This window comes from Cetorhinus maximus, chromosome 24 (assembly GCF_964194155.1).
Source record: "Cetorhinus maximus chromosome 24, sCetMax3.hap1.1, whole genome shotgun sequence".
Lineage (NCBI taxonomy): Eukaryota > Metazoa > Chordata > Chondrichthyes > Lamniformes > Cetorhinidae > Cetorhinus > Cetorhinus maximus.
In genome coordinates, this window is record NC_135902.1 from 17,609,778 (window position 1) to 17,628,815 (window position 19,038).

The 19,038-nt window shown below is 43.7% G+C and overlaps 1 protein-coding gene across 2 annotated transcripts in view; it reads right to left on the reverse strand.

The window, feature by feature from the left end:
• The window catches only part of spata20 (spermatogenesis associated 20), a 382,219-nt gene that overhangs the window by 289,058 nt on the left and 74,123 nt on the right, over positions 1 to 19,038 (reverse strand). For both annotated transcript variants that reach the window (XM_078570778.1, XM_078570779.1), the window contains exon 11: positions 11,911 to 12,103. In XM_078570778.1, coding sequence (XP_078426904.1) covers positions 11,911 to 12,103 — 193 coding nt within the window. The remainder of the gene's footprint in view (positions 1 to 11,910; positions 12,104 to 19,038) is intronic.

A 19,038-nucleotide genomic window follows, 5' to 3' on the forward strand; every position in this document is an offset into this window, starting at 1 on the left:
CCCGCTTGGCTGGATGAGTGCGGCTCTCACAACACTCAAGAAGCTCAACACCATCCAGGACAAAGCAGCCCGCTTGATTGGCACCCCTTGCATAAACATTCACTCCCTCCATCACTGACGTACAGGAGCAGCAGCAGCGCAAACCATCTACAAAATGCACTGCAGAAACTCACCAAGGCTCCTTAGGCAGTACCTTCCAAACCCACAACCACTACCATCTAGAAGGACAAAGGCAGCAGATAGATGGGAACTCCGCCACCTGGAAGTTCCCCTCCAAGTCACTCACCATCCTGGCTTGGAAATATATCGCCGTTCCTTCACTGTCGCTGGGTCAAAATCCTAGACCTCTTGCCCTAACAGCACTGTGGGTGTACCTACAATCACAGGGACTGCAGTGATTCAAGGAGGCAGCTCACCACCACCTTCTCAAGGGCAACTAGGGATGGGCAATAAGTGCTGGCCTAGCCACATCCTGTAAACGAATTTTTAAAAAATACTGGAGAACCAAGGGACTAGGAGGAATGAGGAGCTGAAAGAAATATTAGTAAAAAAAAGTTCTAATGGAGAAATTAATGGGGCTGAAAGTTGATAAATCTCCTGAAGCTGATTATCTACATCCCAGAGAGTGGTGCTAGAGATGGCTATAGAGATGGTAGATACATTGGTGGTCATCTTCTAAAATTCTAGATTCTCGAGTGGTTACCGTAGATGGGAAGGTAGCAAATGTAACCCCACTGCTTAAGAAAGGAGGAAGAGAAAAAATGGGGAACTGCAGACCTGTTAGCCTGACATCAGTAGTGCAGAAATGCTAGAATCTAAGACAAAGGATGTGATAACTGAACACTTCGAAAATAATGGAAGGATTGAGCAGAGTCAACATGGATTTATGAAAGAGAAATCATGTTTGCCAAACCTGCTGGAGTTTTTTGAGGATGAGGGTGGGGAGGCGGTGGCATTGTGGTATCGTCACTGTACTGGTATTCCAGAGACCCAGGGTAATGCTCTGGGCAGATGGTGAACTTTGAATTCAGTGAAAAAAATATCTGCAATTAAAAGTCTGATGATAACCATGAAACCATTGTCGTTAAAACCCACTTGTCCTTTAGAAAAGGAAATCTGCCACCCTCACTGGTCTGGCCTACATGTGACTCCAGACCCACAATGTGGTTAACTCTTAAATGCCCCCCCGAACAAAGGCAATTAGGGATGGGCAATAAATGCTGACCTAGTCATGTGACACCCACATCCCATAAATAAATTTTTTAAAATGTTAGTAACATAAGGAGAACCAGTGAATGTGGTGTATTTGGATTTTCAGGAGGCTTTCAAAATAAGGTCTCACATTAGAGGTTAGTCAACAAAATTAGAGCAAATGGGATTGGGGGTAATATACTGGCATGGATTAGGAATTAGTTAACGGACAGAAATCAGGAGGAATAAACTGGTCATTCTCAGTTTGGCAGGCTGTGACTAGTAGGATACTGCAAGGATCTGTGCTTGGGTCCCAGCTACTCACAATCTCGATCAATAATTTGGATGTGGGGGCCAAAAGTATTATTTCCAAATTTGCTGATGACACAAAACTAGGTAGGAATGTAAGTTGTGAGGAGGATGCAAAGAGGCTTCAAGGGGATTTAGACAGGTGGAAGAGTGGGCAAGAACATGGCAGATGGAATATAATGAGAAAAACACGTGGAGGTATCCACTTTGGTAGGAAAAGCAGAAATGCAGAGTATTTCTTAAATAGTGAGAGATTGGGAAGTGTTTATATCCAAAGGGAGCTTGGGTGTCCTTCTTCATGAGTCACTGACAGCTAGCATGCAGGTGCATCAAGCAATTCGGAAGGCAAATGGTATGTTGGCCTTTATTGTAAGAGGATTTGAGTACAGGAGTGAAGATGTTTTGTTGCAATTGTATAGAGCCTTGGTGAGAAGCACCTGGAGTATTGCATACAGTTTTGGTCTCCTTACCCAAGGAAGGGTGTGTTTGTCACAGAAGGAATGCAATAAAGGTTCACCAGACTGATTCCTGGGATGGTGGGATTGTCCTTTGAGGAGAGAGAGAGTGAGGAGATTGGGCCTGTATTCCCTAGAGTTTAGAAGAATGAGAGGCGATCTCATATAAATTCTTACAAGGTTCAACAAGGTAAATGCAGGAAGGATGTTTTCCCTGGCTTGAGATGGCGGGGCGGGGGGGCGGAGATAAGACAGATCAGGGGACACAATCTCAGAATCAGGGGTAGGCCATTTTGGACTGAGATGAAGAGGAATTTCTTCAGGGGGTGGTGAATCTCAGGAATTTTCTACCCCCGAGGGCTGTGGAGGCTCAGTCATTGACTATGTTCAAGGCAGAGGTCGATAGATTTCTAGATAGTAAAGATATCAAAGGATATGGGATAGTGCGGGAAAAAGGCATGGTGGAGAAGATCAGCCACGATCTAATTGAATTGCGGAGTAAGCTCGGGGGCCCATATGGCCAACTCATGCTCCTACTTCTGTTCCTATGTTCCTATGGCTGTTACCACAGGTTTTGCTGCCATCTACTGGTTTATATAACAACGAACATTAAAATTCCAAACCAGTCTATAGTTCAAGATGTTTTTCTAAACTGCACTGGGGAAGACTAATGGCAGAAATGTCAGTACAAGTGGAGGCCATTCAGTCCATTGTTTATGTGGTAGTGCTGGCTTCTTCACCAGGACTATTTGCTCACATCCCATCTCCCTGCTTTGCTTTATAACCTTTCACATCTTTCATCCTAAAATACTTATCCAATTCCCTTTTAAATTATGGGACGTGAGACACATCACGGGATATCGATTCAAATGGCTTTCGTCCAGGTGATGCGTCTGCATATGGTGCGAGCTGGACCCTGGTGAAAGCAGAGAGCCACATGTTGGATGTTTTAACAGATCCCATGGTGCTTTTCAAGGAAAAGCAGCAAGTTCTCCTGGTGTGCTGATCAACATTTTCACTCATCCAACACCAACAAAAACAGATTCTTTGGTCATTCATCTCATTGTTGTTCATGGAATCCTGTGGCATACAAAATAATTGCCGTATTTTATAATGTAACAGTCACTGCACTGTACTGAGTACAGTGTTGTAGTGGTTATGTTACTGGACTAATAACTTAGAGGATGATTTACTTATGTTCATAAGTAAATCATCATCATTAGCTGAATCAGGGCTACTGGAACATAAAGAAAGAAAGATGTGCATTTATATAACACTTTTTACTGACCTCAGGATGTCCCAAATTGCTTCATAGCCAATGAGGTACCTGTGATGTACAACCACTGTTGCATTATAGGAAATGGGACAGCCAATTTACACACAGCAACCTCTCACAAGAAGCAATATGAGAATGAGCAATATGAGAATGACCAGATAATCTGTTTCAGTGATGTTGGTTATAGGATAAAGATTGGCCAGGAAAAACTCGCCTGCACTCTTGGGAAAGTGTCATGCACTTGTTTACATGCGGTACTTCCTTGGTATTCCACTGAAGTGTCAGCTTAGATTTTGTGCTCATGTCTCTGGAGTGGGACTTGAACCCAGGATCTTCTGGCTTTAAGGCAAGGATCATACAACAAAGCCAGAGCTAACATAGCGATGAGCATGAGCCATTCCTCAAGAAATTAACATTTAATATCAGTTTTCATTAGTTTCCATCAAATTGATAACTCTTGTAATGAACTAGGATCTTTCTTCCTGTGCAAATACATTATACATTCTTACTTTCCAATGCAAGCCTTTGGCAATGGAAAAACACTCTCAGTCACTGAAATGACTGTTGGCTACCTTACAATGCAAGGCAACATTTGAATATCATAAACATGCTGAAAAATAATTAATTTTCTTCCTTTGCGAGCCTTTGATCACTGAGTATCTAATTCAGCTGACAAAATGTCACAAATTTTTTTGTTAGGTTTTTGCGTTCCCTAGGTGATGGATCCTAACCCTGCTGGGGGAACAAAATGCTTTCAAATTCAGGGGCCTGGATTCAGCATCCAGCGCTCTCGGGTTAGGTCTGTCAGCGATTAGTTACACAGTAAGGTTCCCACCACACATCAAACACTCCCAGGTCAGAGTAATACTCCCTCTATCCCATTCACGAATCAGAAGGCACAGAAAGAGGCCATTCAACCCATCGTGCCTGTGCTGGCTCTGAGGGGCAAATCAATTCATTCTACTTCCCTGCTGTATGTCCACAACCCCACAAATTTCATCCCTTCCAACGATAACCCAATGCCTTTTTGAAAGCTACTACTGAATCTGTTTTTTTCAGGCAGCGCATTACAGAACATAACAACTCGCTGTGTAACCTTTCCCCCGCTCAGAACTCCACTGATTTTTTTTGCCAAATACTTTAAATCCGTGTCTTCTAAATGAAGTCTGTATGCTCATCCCACTTTCTGTTTGAAATGAAGTCTGCACACTCATCCCACTTTCTGTTTGAAATGAAGTCTGCACGCTCACGCCGCTCGTCCTAAATGAAGTCTGCACGCTCACTCTGCTCTCTGAAAGGAAGTCCACACACTCACCCTGCTCTTTGTTTGAAATAAAGTCTCCCCGCTCACCCCGCTCTCTGTTTGAAATGAAGTCTGCACGCTCACCTTGCACTTTTTAAATGAAGTCTGCACGCTCCCCGTCCTTTTTTTTTAAATGAAGTGTGCACGCTCACCCCACTCCTTTTGTATGAAGTACGCTCTCCCCGCTCTTTTTATATGAAGTCTGTACACTCACCATGCTCTGTTTGAAATCAAGTCTGCATGCTCTCCCTGCTGTCTGTTTGAAATGAAGTCTGCACACTCACCCCGCTCTTTGTTTGAAATGAAGTCTGCACACTCACCGCGCTCTGTTTGAAATGAAGTCTGCACACTCACCGCGCTCTTTGTTTGAAATGAAGTCTGCACACTCACCGCGCTCTGTTTAAATAAAGTCTGCACACTCACCGCGCTCTGTTTGAAATGAAGTCTGCACACTCATCGCGCTCTGTTTGAAATGAAGTCTGCACACTCACCCCGCTCTTTGTTTGAAATGAAGTCTGCACACTCACCGCGCTCTGTTTGAAATGAAGTCTGCACACTCACCGCGCTCTTTGTTTGAAATGAAGTCTGCACACTCACCGCGCTCTGTTTAAATAAAGTCTGCACACTCACCGCGCTCTGTTTGAAATGAAGTCTGCACACTCATCGCGCTCTGTTTGAAATGAAGTCTGCACACTCACCCCGCTCTTTGTTTGAAATGAAGTCTGCACACTCACCGCGCTCTGTTTGAAATGAAGTCTGCACACTCACCGCGCTCTGTTTGAAATGAAGTCTACACACTCACCGCGCTCTGTTTGAAATGAAGTCTGCACACTCACCGCGCTCTGTTTGAAATGAAGTCTGCACACTCACCCCGCTCTTTGTTTGAAATTAAGTCTGCACACTCACCCCGCTCTGTTTAAATGAAGTCTGCACACTCACCCTGCTCTGTTTGAAATGAAGTCTGCACACTCACCCCGCTCTGTTTGAAATGAAGTCTGCACACTCACCCCGCTCTGTTTGAAATGAAGTCTGCACACTCACCCCGCTCTGTTTGAAATGAAGTCTGCACACTCACCCCGCTCTGTTTGAAATGAAGTCTGCACACTCACCCCGCTCTGTTTGAAATGAAGTCTGCACACTCACCCTGCTCTGTTTGAAATGAAGTCTGCACACTCACTCCGCTCTGTTTGAAATGAAGTCTGCACGCTCAGCCCGCTCTGTTTAAATGAAGTCTGCACACTCACCCCGCTCTGTTTGAAATGAAGTCTGCACACTCACCGCGCTCTGTTTGAAATGAAGTCTGCACGCTCACCGCGCTCTGTTTAAATGAAGTCTGCACGCTCACCCCGCTCTGTTTAAATGAAGTCTGCACACTCACCGCGCTCTGTTTGAAATGAAGTCTGCACACTCACCCCGCTCTGTTGAAATGAAGTCTGCACGCTCACCCTGCTCTGTTTAAATGAAGTCTGCACGCTCACCCCGCTCTGTTTGAAATGAAGTCTGCACACTCACCCCGCTCTTTGTTTGAAATGAAGTCTGCACACTCACCCCGCTCTGTTTAAATGAAGTCTGCACACTCACTGCGCTCTGTTTAAATGAAGTCTGCACACTCACCGCGCTCTTTGCTTGAAATGAAGTCTGCACACTCACCCCGCTCTGTTTAAATGAAGTCTGCACACTCACCCCGCTCTGTTTAAATGAAGTCTGCACACTCATCGCGCTGTTTGAAATGAAGTCTGCACACTCACCGCGCTCTGTTTAAATGAAGTCTGCACGCTCACCCCGCTCTGTTTAAATGAAGTCTGCACACTCATCGCGCTCTGTTTGAAATGAAGTCTGCACACTCATCGCGCTCTGTTTGAAATGAAGTCTGCACACTCACCCCGCTCTATTTGAAATGAAGTCTGCACGCTCACCCCGCTCTGTTTGAAATGAAGTCTGCACGCTCACCCCGCTCTGTTTGAAATGAAGTCTGCACATTCATCGCGCTCTGTTTGAAATGAAGTCTGCACACTCACCCCGCTCTGTTTGAAATGAAGTCTGCACACTCACCCCGCTCTGTTTAAATGAAGTCTGCACACTCATCGCGCTCTGTTTAAATGAAGTCTGCACACTCACCCCGCTCTGTTTAAATGAAGTCTGCACACTCATCGCGCTCTGTTTGAAATGAAGTCTGCACACTCACCCCGCTCTGTTTGAAATGAAGTCTGCACGCTCACCCCGTTCTGTTTGAAATGAAGTCTGCACGCTCACCCCGCTCTGTTTGAAATGAAGTCTGCACACTCACCCCGCTCTGTTTGAAATGAAGTCTGCACATTCATCGCGCTCTGTTTGAAATGAAGTCTGCACACTCACCCCGCTCTGTTTGAAATGAAGTCTGCACACTCACCCCGCTCTGTTTAAATGAAGTCTGCACACTCACCGCGCTCTGTTTAAATGAAGTCTGCACACTCATCGCGCTCTGTTTAAATGAAGTCTGCACACTCACCCCGCTCTGTTTAAATGAAGTCTGCACACTCACCGCGCTCTGTTTGAAATGAAGCCTGCACACTCATCGCGCTCTGTTTGAAATTAAGTTCGCACGTTCACCCAGCTCTCTTTTGAAATAAAGTCTGCACACTCACCCCACTCTTTTCAAATTAAGTCTGCGTGCTCACCCTGCACTTTTTAAATGAAGTCTGCGCTCCCTGACACTCTTGAGTGCTGCATCGTCAGAGATACTGTCTTTTTCTCAGAGAAATGAAAGATTCCATGGCACGAGTATAAAAGAGCCATCGAGTTGTCCTGGTGTCCCGCCCAAACTTGATCATCTCAACCAACAGGAGTAAAAGTATTTCACCTAGTCATTGATTTCATTGTTGTTTGCAGCAAAGATTGACAAAAAGATTACTAAGAGGGGAAAAATTAGAGTACGAGAGAAAACTAGCTAGAAATATAATGACTGATAGTAAGAGTTTCTATGGATATTTCAAAAAAGAAAAGTCTGGGGATTTAATAATAGAAAATAATGAGATAGCAGATGAATTGAACAGGTATTTTGCATCAGTCTTCACTCTGGAGGATATAAGTAACACCAGGAATCGCTGTAAATCAGGAAATGGAAGTAGGGAGGAACACAAGAAAATTACAATCATCAGGGAAGTGATACCGAGCAAACTTTTGGATCTGTGGGCTGACAGGTCCCCAAGTCCTGATGTTCTTCACCCTAGGGTCTTAAAAGAGGCTAGTGAGATAGTTGGTGCATTGGTTTTAATTTTCCAAAATTCTCTAGATTCAGGGGAGGTTCTATTTGATTGGAAAATGGTGAATGTAACTCCTTTATTCAAAACGGGAGGAAGACAAAAGGTGGGAAACTATAGACCAGTTAGCTTAACATCTGTCATAGGGTAAATGTTAGAAGCTATTATTTAAGATGTTATAGCAGCACACTTAGATAAATTCAAAGACATCAGGCAGAGTCAACATAGCTTTGCGAAAGGGAAATCATGTATAACCAATTTACTGGAGTTCTTTGAAGAAGTAACATGCGTTATGGATAAAGGGGAACCGGTGGATGTACTGTACATAGATTTCCAGGAGGTACTTGATTAGATGCTACATCAAAGGTTATTGCAAAAAATAAAAGCTCATGTTGTAGGGCTAACATATTGGCATGGATAGAAGATTGGCTAGCTAACAGGAAACAGAGCTTAGGCATAAATAGGTCATTTTCTAGTTGGCAAGATGTAATGAGTGGTGTGCCACAGGGATCAGTGCCAGGACCTCAACCTTTTACAATTTATATGAATGGCTTGGATGAAGGGACCAAAGGTATGGTTGCTAAATTTGCTGATGACACAAAGATAGGTAGGAAAGTAAGTTATGAAGGGGACATAAGGAGGCTAGGTTAAGGGAGTAAGCAAAAATCTGGCAAATGGGATATAATGTGGGAAAATGTGAAACTGTCCATTTTGGCAGGAAAAATAAAATATAAACATATTACCTAAATGGTGAGAGGTTGCAGAGCTCTGAGATGCAGAGGGGTCTGGGTGTGCTAGTGCATGAATCACGAAAGGCTAGTATGCAGGTACAGCAAGTAATTGGAAAGCTAATGGAATGTTATTGTTTATTGCGAAGGGAATTGAATATAAAAATAGAGTGGTTATGCTTCAGTTACACATTGCATTGGTGAGGCCACATCTTGGGTACTGTGTACAGTATTGGTCTCCCTCTTTAAGGAAGAACATGAATGCATTTGAAGCAGTTCAGAGAATGTTTACTAGGCTAATACCTGGAACGGGCGGGTTGTCTTATCAGAAAAGGTTGGACAGGCTAGGCTTGTACCAGTTGGAGATTAGAAGCATAAGGCGGCAATTTGATCGAAACATATAAGATCCCGAGAGGTCTTCACAGTATGTTTCCTCTTGTGGGGCAATCCAGAACTAGGAGTCACTGTTTAAAAGTAAAGGGTCCCCCATTTAAGATAGAGATAAGGAGAAATTCTTTCTCTGAGGGTCGTGAGTCTTTGGAACTCTCTTCCTCAATGGAGGTGACAGCAGAGTCTTTGTATATTTTTAAGGCACAGGTAGATAGATTCTTGATAAGCAAGGGGGTGAAAGGTTACTGGGGGTAGGTGAGAATGTGGAGATCAGGTTACAATCGGATCAGCCATGATCTTATTGAATGGTGGAGCGGGCTCAAGGTGCCACTCCTGTTCCTAATTCGTATGTTTGTATGTTGTAGACCTTGCTGTTTGCTGAGGAATTTATTGTCTGTAAAGTGCTCTGGATAGAGAGGCGTTATATAAATGCAAACTGTTCCTTTCTCAAAAACATGTAAAATGTAGAAACATTGGCATGTCTCTCATAAGAGTTATCCAGTCACCGGGGTATAAAGAGTAATATAGGAACAGTGTCAGACAGGAAATCCCTCATCCATCCATCATTGTCCCTCGGTACATTTCTAAATAACCCTGAATCCCACTTATTTACAAGAACCTCCTTGGTCCTCTTGATGCCCATTGTTTGTTGTTTCATCACCCATGTCAGTAATCTCTTCCACTGCAATTCATGCACACAGTATTTATACAATGATTTACATCGTTTAGTATGCTAAAACATTTTAAAATTTCTGCCCTCCTCCAAAACTGGCCTCTTGCTGCCCCCAATTTCCTTTGCCCCACCATTGGTAGCCATGTTTTCAGCCATCTAAGCCCCAAACTCTAAATTTCACTGCATAAACCTCTCTGTCTCTCTCTCTCTCCTCCTTAAAACCTGCCCTCTTTGCCCAAGCTTTTGGTCATTTGTCCTAATATCTTTCTATCATCTGGTGTCAAATAACACTCCTACAGAACACCATGGGGCATTACACTATGTCAGAGATGCTATGTAAAGACAAGTTAGTTATTACTGTTGTAAAATGTTTCATATGAGAGGAGTGAATGACTGCTGTTATGTAGGCAAAAGTAACAATAACATTCCAGAAACTGCCATGAGGTGAATGACCAGGTAATCCAGGTTTGTTTTCTGAAGTGAAATGAGCTGTTGGTTGTTTCCTCAGAATCCCAGAGAACTCCCTGTTATTCTTCATCTTCTGCCCCCAATTGTTAGTTGCTCACAGAGTAATTAAAACTGAAGAGAAGAGATAAAACGTTTGGCTGGAAAATTTCATTATGCTCTTACAACTGTAGGGATCGGGATAATTATCTTTTGCTCAGTTCTCTTGCAGAAAAAGATTTGCCAAATAATAATCAGCCTCATTTTCTATTTTTTTTTTACATAGAATCTGCACTAATTTTTTTCTTTTTGTGTGCGCACTGGAATCTCTTAACATCCTTCTGAAGGGTACAATAGCAAAGCAGTCCAGAGGCATGGATTAATAATCCAGAAACACAAATTCAAATCCCACCTCGGAAGCTGGGGAATTTAAATTCAGTTAATTAAATAAATCAAGTATAAAAAACTCGTCTGAGTGATGGTAACCATGAGACTACCAGATCGTCGCAAAAAGCAACTCATTCACCAATGTCTTTTAGGAAAGGAGAGCTACCCTGAATCCAGACCCATCGTAATGTGGTGAGTTCTTGTCCTCTGAAATGGCTCAGTAAGCCACACAGTTGTATCAAAACTGCTACGAAAAGTTATTATCCGTACGGAATTCAAGAAGGCAGCTCACCATCTTGTCAATGGCAATTCGGGATGAGCAATAAATGCTGGCCTTGCTAGCGATGCCCACATCCCATGAATGAATAAAAAAAAGACAGATTGGCCTTCAGTTTCACACTTCACCTTATGGGCAGCATTTATCACCAGGAATAGGCCATTCAGCCCTGTGAGCCTGTTCCACTATTCAATAAGATTATTGCTGATCTGTACCTCAACTCAATTTACTCACCTTTGCTCCTAATCCTTTAACTGCCTTACTGAGCAAAAATTTATCTCAGTCTTGAAAACTCCAAATGAAACCCATTACCCACAGCTTTCTGTGGAAGAGACTTCCATATTTCCACTACCCTTTGTGAAGTAGTGCTTCCTGACATCACATCCTGAATGTTTAAATCTAATTTTAAAACGATGCCCCTTCTCACCATGCAGCACTCCGTCAGAACTGAAGTCGAGTATCAGCCTAGATTAGGCACTGTCGTTACACTAAAACCCACAATCATCCATTCCATGTGATTGGGCTGCCCATTCAAGGCCAGGTTAACACCCACACAATATAGTATACATTGCATACTATGCTAGTTATATAAAAAAAGATAAAATAAGGCTGATCATTATTTGCCAAATCCTTCTCCGTAAGAGAGCTCAACAAAAGATAATTATTCCAAACCCTACAGTCGTAATTGCATAATGAAATTTTCGAGCCAAATGCTTTATCTCTTCTCTACAGTTTTAATTACTGTGTGAGCAACTTAACAACTAGCAGCAGAATGGAAAAGACAGACATGACAACTCAAGCTCCTGTTTAAGAAAATCTTCTATCTGAAGGCTTATGCTAACCTAAAACTGTCAACATACTTTAGTTATTTGGCAGTAAACAACTCAATACCATTGTAATTTGGAACCCAAGCAAGTCACAGAGTTTTCCCCAGGAATAAAGTTCTATAGCTTAGCAAGGTTTAAAGCTTACATTACAGCAGTCACTACACTGCAAATTATCTCATTCTTTATGCAGTATTTTAATTGGCATTGGCTGTAAAGCATTTTGGGACATCCTAGGGTCAAAGACGCTAGATAAATGCAAGTCTTTTTTTTCTTTTAGATCAATGTAAAACAATTAAATTCATTCACATTCTACAATCCGATTAGAAACATGAAGCTTAAGCACACATATATCAGTCATCTGTTACTTATACTCTATGCAGCATTAGGCCATATAGGAGTTCCCTCACTCACCATTCCATGATGTTAACATCTTGTTATCCAAGTGTGGACGGGGCCTCTGTTTCCTGGCTTCATACAGCTTTTTTCGACACGTGCTCAGAATGTCTTTCACCTTCTTCACTTCTAAGCCAAACTTGGTAGCTGTGAACTCCGGTGAGTAACGCACAATAAGGACATTCTTGTTTTCTAACTCTCCATGAGGGTCCTATAAAGAAGTATTATATAAAAACACCAAAAAAATAAATTACCTCACAATTCACTCAGCTGAGACATACAGAGCTCGACATTCACAGCTTCAATCCCTGCTCTGGGCCGAGTTATCTGATATCAACTACAATGTGGGCAAGAGCCTACAACTAGCCTCATCATCCCTGCGTTAGTGAGGGGTCGGGGGGAATCCATCAGCTTTCCTGCTCCTGATTTCCTCCAGCTAATTCATTTCCAGAAAGCACACATGTGGGTGTCAGGTGGGGCAAAAAAATCAAGTTTGGATCACCTGAAAGGATTAGAGAGGAGTTTTCTGGAGAACTTGTTTCCTCTGAATTTTAACTTCTCCTAGGCGATTACATAACTGCGCGCTGGGTGTAAGGTGGAGGAGGGAAAGAAGTGTTTAGTCACGATGCTCCAGCCATCATGGTGTGAGTGAGGCTTGATGCGCGAATTAGTCTTTTCCTGTTGTATGCTTATGTGGCTGGAATCAAATACCACACAAACCCCTGTTCCAAAACAGCCTGACAACGACTGACTATTAAAACCCAAAAGACTACCTACTGGGTGATCAGCCCAACCACAGTAAAGAATCAAGTCTCCAGGTAAAGAGAAGAAAAAAATGGCAACGGTAATATAACCTGATCTCCAGGGATCCATCACATTCACAGTTTGATACCTAAACTAAACGAGTAGAGTAACAATCAGTTCTTTCACATTAAAGGGATGAGACACCAACAATTTGTGGCACTGTAATGTGAGTATATTACTGAACTATTAATCCATAGACCTGGACAAATAAACCAGTGTCATAAGTTCAGCTCCCACTATGGCAGGTGAGAAATTTAAATTCAGTAAATTAAATAAATCTGGAATAAAAAGCTAGTGACAGTAATGGTGGCCATGAAACAACCGGATTGTTGTAACGGCCTAATTGGTTCACGAACGTCCTTTATGGAAGGAAATCTGCCATCCTTACCCATTCTGGCCTACATATGAGTCAGACCGCTGTGATAAAGTATAAGAAGAACAAAACTAGACAGACCATCTGGAACAGGCCTAGGCATCGGACTCAGACATAACAAAGGCAGAACCAGACTTGTTGATTCACTGCTTTCACTAACATCTGATGAATTGTGCCAAAATTAGGAGAGCTGTTCCACATTCTCGTCAAGCAACAGCCTGCTATAGTCATACTCACAGAAACATAACTTTCAACCAAAATCCCAAATCCATCACCAAACTTGAATAGGACTGGCCCATAAGAGCTGACAGTTCAATGGTATTACAGTAGATCTGGGAGTCCTCAACATTGACTCCAGGCTCCACAAAGCCTCATGGCATCAGATCAAACATGGGTAAGGAAACTTCCTGCTGATTTCCACTGACTGCTCTCCCTCAGCTGATGAATCAGTACTCATTCGTGTTTAAACATCACTTGGAAGAGCATAGAACGTACTTTGGTTTGGAAACTTCAATGTCCGTCACCAAAGGTGGCTCGGTAACTCAACTGTGGGCTAAGCTGGCAGAGATCTGAAGGGCATATTTGCAACTGTGGGCCTGCAGCAGGTGATGTAGATGCCTTGTCCATAACAGTATTGATAGGAGTGATCCTTGCAGAAATGAAATCCCATCTTCACACTGAGGACACCCTCCAGCATGTTGTGTGGCACTTCCACCATGCCAAATAATTCAGAACAGATCTATCAGGTCAAAACTGGGCATCCATTTGACATTATGGGCCATCAGCAGTAGCAGAATTGTATTCAACCACAATATGCAGCCTCATGGCACAGCATATCCCTCACTCGACCATTACCATCAAATCAGGGGACTAATCCTGGTTCAATAAGGAATATAGGAGAGCACTCGAGCAGCAGCACAGGCTTGCCTAAAAATTGGATGTCAATCTGGTGAAGCTACAACATAGGACTACATGCATGCTAAACTGCAGAAGCAGCATGGTATAGACAGAGCTAAGCAATCCCATAACCAACAAATCATATCTAAGATCTGCAGTCCTGCCACATTAGGTCATGAATGGTGGTGGACAATCAACCAACTAATAGAAAGAAGAGGTTCCATGAACATCCCATCCTCAGTGATAGTGGAGCCCAACACATTAGTGCAAAAGCCAAAGTTGAAGATCGGCAACCATCTTCAGTCAGAAATCCTCAGCCAGAAATGTAGTGATGATCTACCTCAAACTTCTCCTGAGGTCCACTGCATCATAGAAGTCAGTCTTTAGCCAATCGATTCACTCCACATGTTAAGAAATGGTTGAGTACACTGTATACAGCAAAGGTTACGAGCCCTCACAACAATCCACCAGTAGTACTGAAGACATACTTCAGAACTGGCTGTGCCACAAGCTCAGCTGTTCCAGTACAACAGTGGTATCTATCTAAACATATGGAAAATTGTCCATATATGCCCTGTCCACAAAAGCAGGGCAAATCCAATCCATTCAATTACCACCCCAAGAGTCTACTCAATCATCCACAAAGTAACGGAAGGTGTCGTCAACAGTGCTATCAAGTGGCACTTTTTAAGCAATAGCCTGCTCATTGATGCTCAGCTTGGGTTCCGCCAGGACCACATAGCTTTAGACCTCATCATTGATTTGGTCCTATCATGGACAAAAGAGCTGAATTCCAAAGCTGTGTTCAGGGTGACTGCCCTTGACATCAAGGCAGCATTTGATCAAGTGTGGCATCAATGAACCCTAGTAAAATTGGAATCTATCGGGGTCAGGGAAAAACTCTCCACTCACTAGAGTCACACATTGCACAAAGGAAGATGGTTGTGTTTGTTGGAGGTCAATCATCTCAGCCCCAGGAGTTCTTTAGGGTTTTGTGCTAGGCCCAGAAACTCCAGCTGCTTCATCATAAGATCATAAATGGGGATGTTCACTGATGAATACACACTGATGAATGCACAGTACCATTCGCAGCTCTTCAGATAATAAAGTTGTCTACGTCTAAACAGAATATTTCCCTTGCTGGACACTTTGTAAACTTTGCTACTCCAGTAACTCCATGTCTATCACAACGTCCCTAGTTAATGTTCTACCTCCATTTTTCTGATTTGAATCTGACCTATCTGATCCTACTCCTGGGATCCCATCCCCCTGCCACACTAGTTTAAACACTCCCCAACAGAACTAGCAAAAGTCCCCGCAAGGACATTGGTCCCAGCTCTGCCTGGGTGCAGCCCATCCAGTTTGTACAGGTCCCACCTTCCCCAGAACCGGTCCCAGTGCCTCAAGAATTTGAATCTCTCCCGGCTACACCATCTCTCCAGCCACGTGTTCATTTGGACTATCCTCTTATTCCTGCTCTCGCTAGCACGTGGAACTAGGAGTAATCCTGAAATTACTACATTTGAGGTCCTGCATCTTAATTTATCTCCTAACATCTTGTAATGAGCTTGCAGGTCCTCATCCCTTAGTTTTCCTATGTCACTGGTACCAATGTGTATCACGACCACTGGCTGTTTACCTTCCCTCCCCAGAATTTCCTGCAGCCACTCAGTGACATCCTGGACCCTGGCACCAGGGAGGCAACATACCATCCTTGATTCACATTTGCGGCCACAGAAGCGTCTGTCTGTGCCCCTAACTATTGAATCCCCTATCACTATAGCCCTGCCACTTGTTTTCCTCCCGCCCCTCTGAGCAAGTGTCACCCACGGTGCCGTGAACTTGCTTTCCCCTGAGAGGCCATCCCCCCCACAACAGGACTGGGGAGGTGGTAGGGGTGTTGGTGGAGAAGCCGTTTGGGGGGGGGGGGGTGGTGGAGCACCCTGACTTTGTGGGGGGGGGCACCCGATGTTGAAGGGAGGGTCTTGGTGGAGGCACTCCTCCCACCCCCCTCAACCCCACCGAGGCCTGAGCAGGGTCACTTATCAGGCTTCCCCACTACCCTGAGCTCCTCCTGCCAGCCTGATGCCCAATTCCATCCTCAACTGGAGTTGGTTAAACACAGCAGCACAGTAAAAATGGGACTTCTACAGGAGCTGCAAGGTTCACATGACATACTGCAGCTAAATTATCCCTTATATGCAAAGGTCTTTCCTTTTACCTACAGTAGTTGCTGTGATTGTTCAGCATTGTTTGATTCCTGGTGAGATGCTTTCCAAATACACAGGGATTGATTAATGTGCTGATTGACATGGTCCTATCTCCCTTTGACCAGTCACCTACTCAGCTGCACTAGCAGATATGATAATGGGTCTCTTGTCTGCCTCATGCTGGTTCCTACAAAATGAGGTCAGGCTGTCCACACCATTTTATTTCCATTCAATGAGGATGTCAGGTGCAGAAAGTATCACCTCAGGATTTCTCAAATATCCAACTTGTTCTTTTGTGAAAAAAAACTCTGAAATGACATACCTCCCTCAATCTTTCCTTTGTTTTACAAGCTGCAGGTTTCTGAATCTCAAACTTGCTGTGATCTCAAGAAGTAACAAGGAAGTGACAATGTTTGGTTGCTTTCCAACTTTGTTACTATTCGGTGGCAGGAAGTTAATCCCTTCATCAAGGCTCTCAATTATTAAAAAAAAACCTTTACCAAATTGCTTTGATGCAATACTTTTGGCAGATCTATGGAGCTAAACATTTTATAAGCAGTGTTTTAGGCTTTTGGTTGGAACGTAGGAACAGGAGTAAACCATGCAGCCACTTAAGCACATTGGCCTTGATTACATAAGGAATAGGATCATACAGCCCTTCAAGTCTGCCCCTATTCAATACAATCAAGGCTGGTCATCTGCCTTAACTCCACTTTCCCGCTTGCTCCCCATAACCCTTGATTCCCTGAAAGACCAACAGCCTGTCTATCTCAGCCTTGAATACACTCAACAATGGAAAAAAAACCTTAATCACAGCTGATTTGTATTCTTATTTCCAGCCACCCACCTTGGTTCCGTAATTCTTAATAGCCTTATCTAAAAAGTCTAAGTTTTGGCATTTCCCAATTGGCCTAGCCTCAACAGTTCTTGTTAGAAGAGAGAATTACAGATTTCGCTACCCTATGGGCAGGATTTTCAGGTCGTCAGGTGGGTCCAGGAGTGGCCGGGAAACAGCCCGCTGCCCGCGACTGGCCCCCGACCGCAATTTCACGCTGGCTGGCCAATTAACGGCCAGCCAGCGTGAACCTCATGCCGAAAGGCTCAGCGCTGTTGGGGGGATGCAGGAGGAATGCGAGCGCTGAAGTCAGCAAGGGCGCAAGGGGCGCGCGCAATGAAAGCTTCCTGAAGGCAAAGAGCCGCTTCAAGGGGATGAAGAATCTTAAACCCTTAAATAAAGATTTTAAAATCCCGGAAAAAATTTCCACCCATAAGAATCACTCACCTAAACATGCTGATGATAAAAATTCCACCCAAACACTTTTATTTTTTTTTAAATTAATATTGGAAACCTCATCCCACCCTTGGATGAGGTTTCCTCAAAAATCCCAAGACCACCTGGCCGATTCGCTCGCCCACCGACCGTAACGTTGGACGGGCAGCGAAAAATAGCGGTTAATTAATTGATTAATGGCCTTAATAGTCCTCTTAATTGTCGGCAGGTGTGCCTCCGACTCTCACACACGCCCGCTTACCAAAATATTGCACGCTATTTCACGCTCAGGCGTGTCAGGTGCACACCCGCACGCCTAGTTGAAAATCCTGTCCTATATGTGAAAAACTGCTTCCTGACATTTCCCCTGAATGGTTCAACTCCAATTTTAAGATTATGCTTCTTTATTCTGGACCCCCCCCCCACCCCCCCCACCCCACACACACACACACACACACACACACACAAGAGGAAGTAATCTCTATCAACTCTTTTGACTGGAATACAACTTCCTTCTGGTACATCAGAGTCTACCTACACAGGAACATAGGAGCAGAAGTAGGCCATTCGGCCCCTTGAGCCTGCTCCACTACTCAATTAGATCATGGTTCATCTTCTACCTCAACACCATTTTCCCACATTATTCCCATATCCCTTTGATGTCTTTACTATCTGGAAATCTATTGATCTCTGTCTTGAACATACTCAATGACTGAGCCTCCACAGCCCTCTGGGGTAGAGAATTCCAAAGAAGTAATTCCTCCTCATCTCAATTCTAAATGGCCTACCTCTTATCCAGAGACTGTGATCCCTGGTTCTAGATACGCCCCAGCCAGAGGAAACATCCTTCCTGCATCTACCTTGTTGAGTCCTGTAAAAATTTTATATGTTTCGATGAGATTGCTTCTCATCCTCCTGAACACTAGGGAATACAGGCCCAGTCTCCTCAATCTCTCTTCATAGGACAATCTCACCATTTTTACTCCTGTACTCAAATCCACTTGTAATAAAGGCCAACATACCATTTGCCTTCCTAATTGCTTGTTGCAATTGTAACGCTAATGCTCTGGAGACATGGGTTCAAATCCCACTATGGCAGCTGTTGGAATTTAAATTCAATTCAATGAATAAAAAATCTGGAATTGAAAGCTAGTCTCAGTAATAGCAACCATGAAACTGTTGTCATGAAAACCTATCTAGTTCACACCTACCCTTTCGGGAAGGAAATCTGCCATCTTTACCTGGTCTGCCCTACATGTAACTCTAGATCAACAGCAATGTGGTTGACTCTTAACCGCCCTCAGAAATGTCCCTAGCAAGCCACTCAGTTCAAGGGCAATTATGGATGGGCAACAAATGCTGGCCTTTCCAGGGACGCCCACACCCATGAAAGAATAAAAAGAAACCTGCATGCCAGCTTCCAGTGATTCCTGAACAAGGACGCCCAAGCTCCCTTTGGACATCAACATTTCCCAATCTCTCACCATTTAAGAAATACTCTGCATTTCCGTTCTTCACATTTTTTCACACCTGCCATGTTCTTACCCACTCACTTAGCCTGTCTAAATCCCTTGAAGCCTCTCTGCATCCTC